The sequence below is a fragment of the Cynoglossus semilaevis genome, unplaced genomic scaffold, assembly GCF_000523025.1.
Source record: "Cynoglossus semilaevis isolate Cse_v1.0 unplaced genomic scaffold, Cse_v1.0 scaffold376, whole genome shotgun sequence".
NCBI classification, from domain to species: Eukaryota; Metazoa; Chordata; class Actinopteri; order Pleuronectiformes; family Cynoglossidae; genus Cynoglossus; species Cynoglossus semilaevis.
Genome location: NW_007585115.1, coordinates 129670 through 143435, shown reverse-complemented (window position 1 = coordinate 143435; position 13766 = coordinate 129670). Strand labels below are relative to the sequence as shown.

Below are 13766 nucleotides of genomic sequence, written 5' to 3'. Positions count from 1 at the left end.
GTATCAAAGCGAGGACAAATAGACTCAAGAACAGCTTCTTTCCAAAGGCTGTAACCACTCTCAACTCCCATATGCACTGACTGACTATCTATTTATTTATTTATGTATGTGCAATACAATTACTCACTATCATATGTGCAATATCATATATGTGTAATTTTATCCATGTGCAATAACCCACCTCATCCCTACCTTGTGTATTATATATCCTCTCTATATACACATGTACATAACTATTTTCCTACCTATTTTTTATACTTTATTTTTATACTTTAAATATATTTTTATACTTTTTTATACCTTGTATATCCTGCTGTTCCTTATTATGTTTATGCTGTGTAACTATTTCTTTGCTCTTTGCACTGCTTTGGAACGGCTACAATTTCGTTGTACTGCTAGCACAATGACAATAAAGGCATTCTGATTCTGATTCTGATTCTGATATATATATATATCCTATGAAGGCAAATATCCATACTAAACAGACAATATTATTTGACTATTATTGTCTAAAAGTTAGGAAAAAAACTGAAAGAAATTGATGGCTGAATTTGGGACATTTTCAGTGGAAAGTTCAGTGAAGGGCTGTAGTAGGTGTTATCTGATTGCCATTCCCAGTCAAGGCGCTATGCAGCTGAGTTAGCTATCACGCCCAGTTGTTGCCATGACAATCCTTTTTGTTTTGCTAATGATACATGGGTCACCGTACTTGCTGCATGTAATCTCTCTGCTTCTTCTGAAACCTTGACAGTAGCAACAGCTATGCTCTTTTTATCTGTTATTATGTCTTGTAATAAAAGTTGTATAGTTTTCAGTTTGTGCACCTTTTTAACAAAATCATTGTCTTGCCCCGGAGTGTGCTTAAAACGCAAAGTTACATGCAGTTTATCGACTTGTTGGATTTGGTCTGGCATTTTTAACAAATCTGTCATTTTGCTAAGCAATGTTGTTGGGACAGGACTAGTGTTCAAATCTAATGACCAGAAATAGTTTGGCATGCCTGTTCCAGGACACTCTCGGTTCTTGTGTATGTTTGATGCTATTGTTTCATTGTCCTCAGGTCTGACATACATAGTTTTGTTTTTGCTCACGTTTGATTGTGGGTTTTTGTTTTGATGCATTGCTTCTGTTTTTAGTTGTTTTAGTTCTATTCCGTTTTTTCTTGCACAAGCTTGTTTAAGCCAACATTCAGCCGCCCTCAGCCCAAGCTTCTCTTTCTTTTTTTATTATCTTTTGCCTCTTTTTTATGGCAAGCACAAGGTGTTTGCAGTCTTCTTGGTTAATTTTTCTCTCAAAACCATACTTTTTCTGCCAATTATTTAAATGTTTACAGGACTCTAAATTCTACCTAAACATGTACTCAACATCCACTTTAAACTCCGGAGTATTTGTTTTTTTGTTACATAAGTTCCCTATTTTGATTTCTTATTTTATTTAATTTTTTTAATTTTGAAATTTTTTTATTGGCAGGCCCTTCTCCTGATACTGTGATGGAGAGAATTCACCAGGTGAGTCGGACATTGGAGGAGTATGCCATCTGTCCTGATCTCTGCATTGACCTCTCCTGTCTGGGGAGACAAGAATTCGACCTGGAAAACAAGTTCAAACCTTTCAGAGGTAGCTTACAATATAACGTTAAGAACACTAAGAAAATTCTGTCTAAGGGCTAATCGCCTCTGCTACTTGTTTCTACAGTGGAGATTGTGGACTCAGTTGATGTCTATCTACAGCTACTCAGAAATATCTTTGACTTCAATGCCATCAAAAGTCTCCTCACAGGACCAGACCAGCTGAAAATACACATAGATGCCATGAATGGAGGTAATGACCAATGATTGTTCTACTTTATCACACACACACACAAACACACACACACACACACATCAGTGTTGCTACCTAGTGTGTACATCTCTTGTTCTTGTCTCCTTCCTCTTATCTGTTAGTGATGGGTCCATACGTACGCCGGATCCTGTGTGATGAATTGGGGGCCCCCGTTAACTCTGCAGTGAACTGTGTTCCTCTGGAGGACTTTGGTGGCTCCCCTCCAGAGCCCAACCTGACCTATGCCACCACTCTGGTGGAAGCCATGAAAGGAGGAGAGTTTGGCTTTGGAGCTGCATTTGATGCAGATGGGGTAAAAAACATTTAATTTCTATCGATGTAAAGTCATTTACACAGGGGTCAGGAAGAAATAAGTTTACTTTAGTTTCTTATGTTTAGTTTCTTATGTAAAGAGAAACAGAAGAAAAGCCTGGGGGCATGCAAAAACGAACAAATGTAAATTCTAGTAAAAAACAGAACCTTGTCATTGTTAAAGAACCTGATTAACTCACAGCTTTCCCGCAGGAACAACAGTAAACAAAATGTTGAAACGCTAAGGACAAACAATTCTGACAGATGTTCTAATTTTGGATGATGACACACTTGCTCTTGAGGTAGTGTTTTGGAACAAACATTCAGCACAGCCATTGAGCAAAGGTTAGGTTGATTATAAAATAAAAAGATATAGGACGTTTAGAACACAGAATTTCTTTGTTCCTTAATCTTTCAAATATTTGTATGGCAATTAAAATGTATTTCATAAAAGCCTATAATGAGACATTTTTGTTATGAATGTCATGATTTGCAAATCATCATTTAGCCACTGTGAGTCAAATGTCTTGGCAAGATTAATCTCTTCTTTCTGGGGAGACTGTTACGTGATACTGTGACATAGCATGAACTTTGGGTTGTTGAAGTTTCACCTTTGGCTAAATACTCTCCCACGTTCTCTAACATACAGCTGAGTAGATATAAAAACAAAGTACCTAACACTTTGTTTTTCTTGTGGTTGTCAATGGCCTCAGTAATGTCGTATGAAAATTGTCTTGATTTCAACAAATACTACTTATCCCTTATCTAGTCAGTGACACTGCTACAATGATCTGTGGTGGATTATTTTCAGATGCACATTTATACACAGAGTGAGTGAGTGAGTAAGTATTTATGGCAGGGAGTGGGACAGACTCAAAATAAAAGCATTACTCACATTCATCGTAAAGAAGCGGCTCCCAGCACACAGGTATGGTACCTTGGGTTGATTTTACTATAAATCGAGTAAATCACAAATAGTTTCTGCTGCAAACTAGAAGTTCAAGTAATTTTTGATCCACATTTATGCCTAATGTCTGTCACATCTGATCTCATTGTTTGGTCTTATTGTTACTAAAACTTTGGGGTTGTTGACAGGACCGCTACATGATCCTTGGAGAAAATGGCTTTTTTGTGAACCCAGCTGATTCTCTGGCCATCATGGCGGCCAACCTCTCTGCCATCCCTTACTTCAGACAACATGGCACCAAGGGCTTTGCCAGGAGTATGGCCACCAGTTCTGCCCTTGACAGGTACAAGACACACATAGAGTGTGAGATCGCTTTAACTCACAGGCTTAAAATACATTCTGAGTAAAAGGAGGGGATCCAGGCTAAAGTTATACCCGTTTACATTGTTCAGTCACTCATGCTACCCCCCACAGTCAGCTTTCAACAGAAGGCTCCTTAAGGGTAGTGTTTTGTTACATGCCATGAAGGAACTGCTAAAGATTAACTATAGTTACTTCATACTTTATGTAACAATAATGTTGTACCCACAACAACAACATAGACTCAAGACTAGTTATACATAAATAGTTCTTGATAAGACATAATTTAAGCTCCATGCTGTTAGTTTTAGTATACAAACACCTTTAACCAATGTTAACCCCTCTTCAACACAGATAAAATATAGTTATATAACCTCTTCATAACATTTATCAAGAGGATAGTTGTATCCTATCCTTGACCATTTACACCTTTCTTAGTCTAAATTGTGTACAAAGGTGTCTTCATTCACAAAAATACCTGTTCTCTTTCTGTGTGTGCGTTTGTATGCTAATAGGCTAGTGTAGAAATTATCTATTTTAAGGATTTTGTAAAATACCAGAGCATTTTAAATAAAAAGGAACAGTTTGGTTATTAGTTTTAACTATAGCTAACTTTCAGCTAATTTTTCTATATTATAGTTTAGGCTGACTACCACTAAGATATTTCCACATTAACATTCTGCTGTAGTGCTAATGTTACGGGTTGTTGTACCTAGCATTTTTCCATTTTACTAATGTTTTGTTATCATTGGGCTAACATTTATTTTTGTGCTATGTTTTCTATGTGGTTGGCTAACTTTGCTAATCTTGCTGCACTGACTAGTAATTACTGATTCTATTGCAGGACAGGGCCACAGCATTACTGTCTCTGGAGATGCAATGTTCATATCTGCTCATCTCTGGCAAAATTGTTCGGAGTGTTGGAGTACTTAGAAGTGTGTTGTGGGAGTCTGGAGTTGGCCCAAGTGTAGGCCTTTTTAAAAGAGTGAGTGGACTTGGTGTGTGTGTTTAGACTGAGGAACCCTCCCTGCTGTGTGTTCATGCATAGTCAGGCAAACTGTTATTAAAGCCTTGATGGATGTGATGTTGTGTATATATTGTATTTAGCTGTAGTAGGACTGGGACAAACCACTCGACACAGAGAAAATCAATTTCCTAGTTTTGTGTGAAGATCAGTATCAAGATGAGGAGAGTTATTTTTTGGATTTTACGGGTGTCTATGTGAACTCCCTCTGTGTACACACTTAAACAGGCCCTGCTGGGAAAAGGTCAACACAGGTTAAAGGAAGAGTGTGTGTTTGAGGGGTGGGGACAGCAAGTGGAAAGGGTAAAGGAAACATCTGCTCTTTCTTTTGCCATCCCAATGAGGGCTGAACTCCTAATTGAGTCAGAGATATCAATGGCAATGTTGTAGTACGTGTCAAACATAGGCCCAGGGGCCAAATCTGGCCCGCAGTGTAATTATATTTGGCCCGCAAGATCATATCAAATGTGTACTTGAGTTGTCTTGCCAGTACATAGCCCTATATACTGGCAGGATTTGTAGTATTAGCAGTGTATGTGCTATGGTATAGCACATACATTTTAGTTTCTTTCATGTAATAAAAAGATTTACATTAAAAAAGGACTTGAAAGGATTCAGATAAAGAGACATAATAAGAAAAAGAAATACCACTGATGTGTGTTTTATTTCAAATTTAATTTCTTGTGTTTATAACATTAAGCTTTGGTTGATCCAGATTTAATGTTTACGCAAAACTTGTTTGTTTCCATATGAAATTTTTATATACGTAGATACCATCTACAGGGGGAGTAAGGGAGCCTGCTATTTTATTTTGTCCAAATCCTAAACAGATTCTCTGAATGATCATGGTGATGGTAGAGCACCCATCCTAGTTTGATATGGATGGAAAAGATCATCGTTCATTCAGCCATTTGGTTGGCTGCTTGTGCTCTGTTTGATGACAAAATTTCCATCATTCCGATGCATAGGTCACGACCGAGAAAACCAACACTCTCATCAATCTAGTCTTTGTATCGCGCCAGATGTCTTTGTCTAGCCATATTGTCTGCAGGCTTCTCACTGTTAATTGACCCATGCCCAAATGTCAATCAGTTTCTTTTCTAGTCTCCCTGCGTTGTGATGAATAATCAGAGAAAATTGAAATTTCTGCCCTGTTCCACGTTCGTTCCATTAACTGTTAGTGTCATCGGTATTGTCACCAATTGCCTGTCTTATGGCATAAGTCTTGTCCTTGTTAAGGTAAAGACCGACCTTTTTACTCTCTTCTTTGATCTTGTTCAGAAAAGTCTGCATCAGTTCGATAGCTGTCTCTATCAAGGTGGTGTCGTCTGCATATCTTAGTTCACTAATGCTGGTATCACCTACGACGAAAGCACCTTTTTCATTTTGTGCTACTTTACGCATGATGTACTCACCATAGATGTTAGATATAGATTAGATTTAGATAAAAGATATGGCGATAGTACACAACCCTGACGCACACCTTTAGCCAGCCTGAAAAAGTCACAGAGCTCGTTTTCGTTTTTTTACAGCGGCACCTTGTTCCTCATATACATTTTTGATGAGATTGATGATGTGAAGCTCAAATCCCATTTCTTCAAGGATATGCCACAGCACGCTGTGGTCGACAGTCAAATTCTTTACTGTAATCGATGAACACCATGAATACTTTACGATTCTTTTTGATTGCCTTTTCAATCAATCATCGCATATTTGCAATTTAATCTCTAGCACTGTGGCCTTTTCGAAAACCAGCTTGTGTTGATGGTAACTCCTGGTTCAGGCGATTTTCTAAGTGTGCAGCGATTATGAAGAGGAGGACTTTACTGGCATGTGAAATAAAGGAGATTGTCCGGTTGTTTTTGCATTCACAAGTATTGCCTTTCTTCAGTAGTGTTATAATGACTGATTTGACTTCAAGATCGGGTTTATTTGTCATATGCACTTTCAACACAGGGTCTACAATGCAATGAAATGCTTGGGATGGGGGGACCGTAGACTCGCTGGGGTAACATAGAACACACAGTACTAGCAGCATGCGATACTACTACTAATAAGGTAAGGAATAGAGGGAGAAAGGGGGAATAGTAACAGTGCAGGCAGTGCAGGAGTAGTGCGACACAAGATAAGGACATCTAAGTACAACACAGGTAAGAGCATTAACACACGGGGTAAGAACTTGTAGAAACACCGGGGCAAAAACATAACACGGGATTGGAACATACGCACACACAGGGACATAGGTTATTGCACATATTGACGTAGTTATTGCACATGTTGTCGTAGTTAGAAGTTATTGCACAAAAGAAATAGAGCATAGTTATTATTGCACAGGTGTCATTCGGAGTTTAGTAACCTCACAGCTTGGGGGTAGTAGCTGTCTTTTAGTCTTTTAGTCCGTGCAGGCAGACTTCTGTAACGTCTGCCAGAGGGCAGCAGACGGAAAAGTCCATGTGCCGGGTGAGTGTGGTCCTTGGTGATGCTGTGTGCCTTACGCAGACACCTGCTGTGGTAGATGTCCTGGATGCTGGGGAGACTGCTGCCCGTGATGTCCTCAGCCGTTCGCACTACCCTCTGCAGTGCTTTTCGACTCTGAGCGGTGCAGTTCCCGTACCACACTGTGATGCTGCCAGTCAACAGGCTCTCGATGGTGCACCTGTAGAAGTTGGTGAGGGTGTTGGTGTTCATACTGAACTTCCTCAGCCTTCTCAGGAAGTAGAGTCTCTGCCGGGCTTTCTTCACCACAGAGTCCGCATGTTGTGTCCAGGACAGGTCCTCAGTGATGTGTACACCGAGGAACCTAAAGCTGCTGACCTGCTCCACTACAGTGCTGTTTATGTGGAGGGGGAGATGCTGGTCCACCCGCTGGCGCCTGAAGTCCACAATCATCTCTTTGGTCTTACTGACGTTGAGAGAGAGGTTGTTCTCCTGGCACCAGCTGGTCAGTGATGTCACCTCATCCCTGTAGGCGCTCTCATCGTTGTTGGTGATGAGGCCGATGATGGTGGTGTCGTCAGCAAACTTCAGGATGAGGTTGGAGTTGTGCTTATTGGAACAGTCGTGGGTGAACAGAGAGTAGAGGAGTGGACTGAGGACACAGCCCTGGGGAGTGCCAGTGCTGAGGACCACTGTGGAGGAGAGGTGATTTCCAATTCTCACTGCCTGGGGTCTGTTGGAGAGGAAGTCCCAAATCCAGCTGCAGATTGATTTCTCCAGGCCGAGGGCGGTGAGCTTTGAAACCAGTTTGGAGGGGATTACGGTGTTGAAAGCCGAGCTGTAATCAATGAAGAGCATCCTCACGTAAGTGTTTCCCTTCTCCAGGTGGCTGAGAGCGGTGTGGGTTGCGAGAGCAATGGCGTCGTCTGTGGACCTTTTTGCTCTGTATGCGAACTGTAGGGGGTCCAGGTTGTTCGGGAGGGACCCACAGATGTGTCTCTTAATGATCCGCTCAAAGCACTTCATGACGACCGATGTGAGTGCTATGGGCCTGTAGTCATTAGGACAGGAGGCTGTGGGGGTCTTGGGGATGGGGACGATGGTGGATGTTTTGAAAATGGTGGGCACTGTGGACTGGCTCAGGGACAGGTTGAAGATGTCGGTGAACACCTCTGCAAGTTGGTCTGCACAGACTCTCAGCACCCGGCCGGGGATGCCGTCTGGGCCTGGAGCTTTGCGGGGGTTTACCTTCTTCAGCGCCTGTCTCACCATGGCTGTGTTCAGACAGAGCACAGCATCCTCACTGTCCACAAGTGGTCTGGTGGCGGGCGTGGTGTTGTCTGCATCAAACCGGGCATAGAAGGTGTTGAGCTCGTCAGGGAAGGATGAGCTGGACAGTTCTACTGGCCTGCTCCTCCCCCCGTAGTCGGTGATGCAGCGTAGTCCATGCCACACGCGTCTGGAGTCGTGGCTCTGTTGGGCAGACTCCACTTTCTCCTTGTATTTCCGCTGGGAAGCCCTGATGGTCCTCCTGACGTCATACTTGGCTGCTTTGTAGGCATCAGGGTCTCCTGAGTTGAAGGCAGCGGTGCGGGCTTTGAGTTTAGCCCGCAGCTCTGGTCCAGCCCAGGGTTTCTGGTTGGGGTAGGTGCAGATGGTGGTTTGGGGTACCGTGTCCTCAATGCACTTCCCTATGTAGCCTACGACAGAGTCTGTATATGCGTTGATGTCATGCGTTGGTCCTGTCCTCGGGCCACTTTTTGGTATGCCACACTCGGTTGCATATTTTCAGAAGAATTTCTTCACCACTTTCACCAGTTGCTTTGAGCAGTTCTGATGGAATATTGTCTATGCCTGGGGACTTTCTGTTCTTCAGTTTTTTTATGGCTGCAATAATTTCGTAAGGCCAAAAGCATGTCGACCAGCTCTATCACTAGGTTCATTATTCCCCACTTTAGGTTTGCGATCTCCCATTAGAATCGGTTTATCTTTGCTGGGAATGTTGTTGTAACAATCTTGGAGCTGCTCGTAGAAACCGTCCAGAGTCTCCTTATCCACGTCGGTCATCAGTGCATAGATCTGAACAATCGTTATGTTCATAGGTTTTGCTTGGATGTGAATGGTCATAATCCTGTCGCTTATCGGATTGTAGCCCAAAACCGAAGAACAAACTTCCTTTGAGCATATGATGGCCACACCATTATACCTTAGAGTTTCGGTTCCTGAAAAGTATATCTTGCTTGATGGCATCCCTTACAGTTGAATCCCACCCTCACCGGGGATTCCGCCAGACGTTCTCAACAGACCCTTATGATACGTTTGGGTTTGCCAGGTCTATCCAGCTTCGCCATCCGTAAGCGGATCCAACTCACCACCTGGTGATAATCAGTTGACAGCTCACCCCCTTTCTTCACCCCAGTGTCCAATACATACAGCTGGATGTCAGATGACATGACTACAAAGTTCATCATTGACCTCCGGCCTAGGGTCTCCTGGTGCCAAGTGCACTAATTGACACCCTTGTTTGAACATGGCGTTTGTAATGGACAAACCGTGACTAGTACAGAAGTCCAATAACAAAACACCACTCGGATTCAGATCAGGGAGGGGGATGCCCCTCCAGGTATCACTGATGTTGCCCACGTGAGAGTTGAAGTCCCCCAACAGGACAATGGAATCCCTGGGAGGAGCACTTTCCATTACCCCTCCCAGTGCCTGCAGGAAAGCATTTGTAAATGCTTTAAATATTTATATAATAATACAGGAGTCCTCAAATGACCCAGGTTACGCAAGCACGCGGCCTTTCACCATGAGCAACTCCAGAGTAGAAGAGAGTCCAGCATCTCTCAAGTAGTTGTGTCCCAGAGTCCAGACTGTGTGTGGAGGTGAGCCCGACTATATCTAGTCAGTATCGCTCAACCTCCCGTACAAGCTGAGGCTCTTTTCCCCCCAGCGAGGTGACATTTCATGTCCCCATAGTCGGAGTAGTTGTCCAGGGATTGGGCCGTCGGGGTCCTCGCCCACAACCGCCACCCAAATCACCAACCCCTTGGGGGCCTTCCTGCAGGTGGTGGGCCTACTGGAAGGTGGGCCCATATCGCTTGTTCGGGCATAGCCCGGCCGGATCCCATGAGCAAGGACGCCTGCCACCAGGTGCTCGCCTGAGAGCCCCAACCCCGGGCCTGGCTTCAGGGTGGTGCCACGGTGATGGCAATCCGGACGACATGAACTTGTTTTTGTAGTTTTCTTCATCAAGGGGGGCGGTTGAACCACTTTTAGTCTGTTCTGTCGCCTAGGACCTGTTTGCCTTGGGAGACCCTACCAGGGGCATTAAGCCCCCGACAACAGCTCCTAGGTTCATTTGGATACTCAAACCCCTCCACCACGTTAAGGTTGTGGTTCAAGGAGAGGGTACTGCAACTTTTTCTGTGCAAATAAGACATGTCAGGGTGCTTATGTGCTCAACAAAGAAATATTGCATCTCTCACTTTTCTTGAAATTGTCTGTGCTTGTCACCAACCTTTCTCTTTACTGCAGACTTTGAAAAAGACATGATTGGGGCTGTGACAAGATATATATTCATTTCAATTGGTGGTACTCTCATATTACAATTTCAGTGAAGTATTTAGAAGTAACCAGTGATGAATTGAGAATGTCACTTCCACATCGTGTCATTTCTGCTTTTACTTCCTGTAACAACAGCACGGAGCATAATGAACAGCCTGGTAGCAAGCACAATCTTTTTTGTGCTCGATGTTCATGTCTTTCAATATGATGTGAACATCATGAAATGAAGGTGCCGGGATAGCGAGCGCAACAAAAGGGGACTTCTACTGGGCAGTTCATTATCCGCCAGTAGCTGGAGCCTGACTCCGAAACGGGACAGTAAGAAGTAGTATTTCTATGATGGCTATGTGATCTTACACAGGCATCTCCACAGCTGTTGAGACATGTTTCTCTGCTTGCACAAAAAGGAACCTTCCACACATAATGCAAGTGCCATTCATAAAAAATCTTGCGGGCCGCATTATAATAACTTTTCATATCGTCTTGCCGGCCACAAAATATCATCCCACGGGCCACAAGTGGCCCACGGTCCACAAGACTGAGGCCTCTGCTGTAGATCATTTAAATTCTTTAGTACTAAATGTAAAAAAGATGTGTTTATACAGTATATGGGACTAGACCTCGGTCATCATTTTAATCATATAACTAAATGAATTGTTGTATTGGAAAATCCATCCATCCATCCATTTTCATCCACTTATCCGTTACCGGGTCGCGGGGGCAGCAGTCGCCACCCACATCACATTGCACCGTACCAACCCCCCTGAACCTTACTCCAGGTGGTGAGTCCACTGGAAGGTACCAACCGCCCTAACCAGGATTCAAACTTGCCCAGGAGGTGAAACCTGGGGTTCCACATCAATGACAGAGACATTGCCTCTGGGCCAAAGCGCCTATTATTGGAAAATCCCTGAAACGTTAATAATACTAAAAAAAAAATCCATGCAAATCTTTGGATATTCAAATGTATTCAAAGGTATTACAAAAAACTATTTTGGTGGATGGTGTTGTATTCTGTGAAACCTATGTCCATTATTATTGACTACTAGTTTTAAACCGCTGTCTGCAGCACTTGCCAAGTAAGTAATAGTACAAGTAAAGTTGTCAAGGGGTTTAAAACCCAACATTTTTATAAAATAAAATAAAATTTTGATCTAGTATAAGCTGCCAAATTGAGTTAAAAAATTCATGCAAATATAAAAAAAATAAAAGTGAGATGCTGTCATCATGTTTATAGTTTAACGTCTTGTACCTTGCATGTTAGTTTTTTGTTTTTTGTTTTCACTGTGCAACAGTATGTAGGAAGCCAAGTTCAACGCCAACAACCACACTTTTCCACTTTCCACTTCATATAGTTATTACATGATAAATATCTTTATGACACAGCCTTGGAGATTGTTGAAGCACATTGTTTGAGCCTGACTTTCTGTGCAGTGACTGTTGCTGGTTCAGGTCAAATAACTCAGATTTCAATGCAAAGTGCAGCTCTAGTATTTTGTCTTTATGGGAAAGGGAAATAATTTAACTCGTGCTCCTCTCGTGGAGAAGACAAGGAGAGAGGGCACTGATTTTAAAATTGTCATGTTCTAAAAATCACTGTTTTAAGTCTGCCCGTGGTCATCAACTGATGGCCCGTAGGTCAAATTTGGGCCACAATAAATATCAAATAATAATGTTGGACAAAAGATGTATTTCATTTAATTTAGGTTTATCTGTCCAGAAAAAGTCTAAACCCTCTGACAAATACCGTATTTTCTGGACTATAAGTCGCACTTTTTTTAATTCTTTGGCTGGGTTTTTCATTTATATCAGGTACATATATGTTTAACTATATAATTTCACGGGATTTTTATTCTCACACTGACAGCTGCTAGAGGGCACTCTAGGCTTGTGTACCAGTATCTGCTGCTCCTCTACCACTGAAAAATTACATGTTCATTATTTTCACACTTACAGCCACTAGAGGGCACTCTAGCTGTTGCTGTCGTGATTTATATTCCGGAGCAATTTATAGTCCAGATAATACAATATAGTTGGTGACCCCTATAGTATATAGTGATGCATTCAGTGATGATTGTATTCTACTACAACAACAATTTTTAGAGGAATATTATTATTATTATTACATGGTTTGACAGTCGGTCACCTAACAGCAAGAAGGTTAAGATTCTATGATAATCTGCTTTTGAACAAAACTTAAACCCTAAGTTGTCTATCACACCTATTCATTTGAGGGAGGCAGCTGTCTCCCTCTTCTACCACTGCCACCACCAGGCCCCACATGCTAAGTGGGTAAAGTTTTGAGAGAAAGTACAAGTGTTTTTAACAGCCAACCTACTCACTGAAAGTAGGACAGAAAGTAGATATAATATAAAACCACATATGTAGTTCTGTGATTATGTAGTTTGTCAAATGATGGACTATTTTAATAAAATTAGCTCTTTGGGGGTCCAAAATCCTTGACACAAATACTCTCTTACAGAGCAACATTAGATTTGTTTTTTTCCCCTTGCATGGTAAAGCCAAATATGAAACACATTCCTTCCCTTAAAACAACTCTGTCCTTTTCTAGCCTCAGCCTATGACATCAGCAGAGCAGAGCCTTGTGTCTCTGGATATAGCATTTACAGGAACCGCCCCAGACAGGAACCACATTCTTGTCAGTTTAAACATCACTGCATTTATATTTGTCAATACGTTTGTAATGAATATTAGAAATTTTAACAAATCCAGCAGTAAACAGAACAGCTTGGTGGTTATACACCACCTCACACCTTTACAATGTATTACATACAAAAGCATAAAGTAGTTGTAATGTGACTATTAAAAAGGAAGAACGAATGTTGTGTGTATTTGTACCGTAGGTCCTGGGCTGAGCGTTGTGGCATGAACACATACCGTTACATATCTTCTACATTCATACTGTATGTGTGTGTTTGTGTTATTAAACTCTCAGCTGTATAAAATAAGTGAAGTTGTTTGGGCATTGATGACCTCTGACTTTTTCAAGTTGACTAAACTTTCATTGAAGTCAATGTTGAGTTAATGCAGTGTTTCATGGCGCCATCAGTGTAACAGATGTGGAACTGCACAAACACGTACAACAATGATCATGGCTTTTACTAATTGAAATAACTCAGCCATCAGTTGTTCTCTTAGCTCCCACAGAGAAACTCACTAGTTTTCTGTTAACACCAAACTGCGATGATGGGTGGTTCGGTGTGTCCTTGTCTGAACTTTCCTTCCACACAAAGGGGTGTTACCTCCAGTTTCTTGAAGTGATTTGTCTATTGGTTAGGTCAGTGACAAATTATCAGAGACAGAGAGCATTAGGACACA

General features: G+C 42.0%; 1 protein-coding gene across 1 annotated transcript in view; it reads left to right on the top strand.

Moving 5' to 3' along the window:
• Nucleotides 1-13766, top strand: part of pgm5 (phosphoglucomutase 5) — a 35462-nt gene that overhangs the window by 7606 nt on the left and 14090 nt on the right. Inside the window, exons 3-6 of the mRNA XM_008337218.3 lie at nucleotides 1471-1617; nucleotides 1696-1821; nucleotides 1944-2134; nucleotides 3229-3383. Of these exons, the coding sequence (XP_008335440.1) occupies nucleotides 1471-1617; nucleotides 1696-1821; nucleotides 1944-2134; nucleotides 3229-3383 (619 nt within the window). The remainder of the gene's footprint in view (nucleotides 1-1470; nucleotides 1618-1695; nucleotides 1822-1943; nucleotides 2135-3228; nucleotides 3384-13766) is intronic.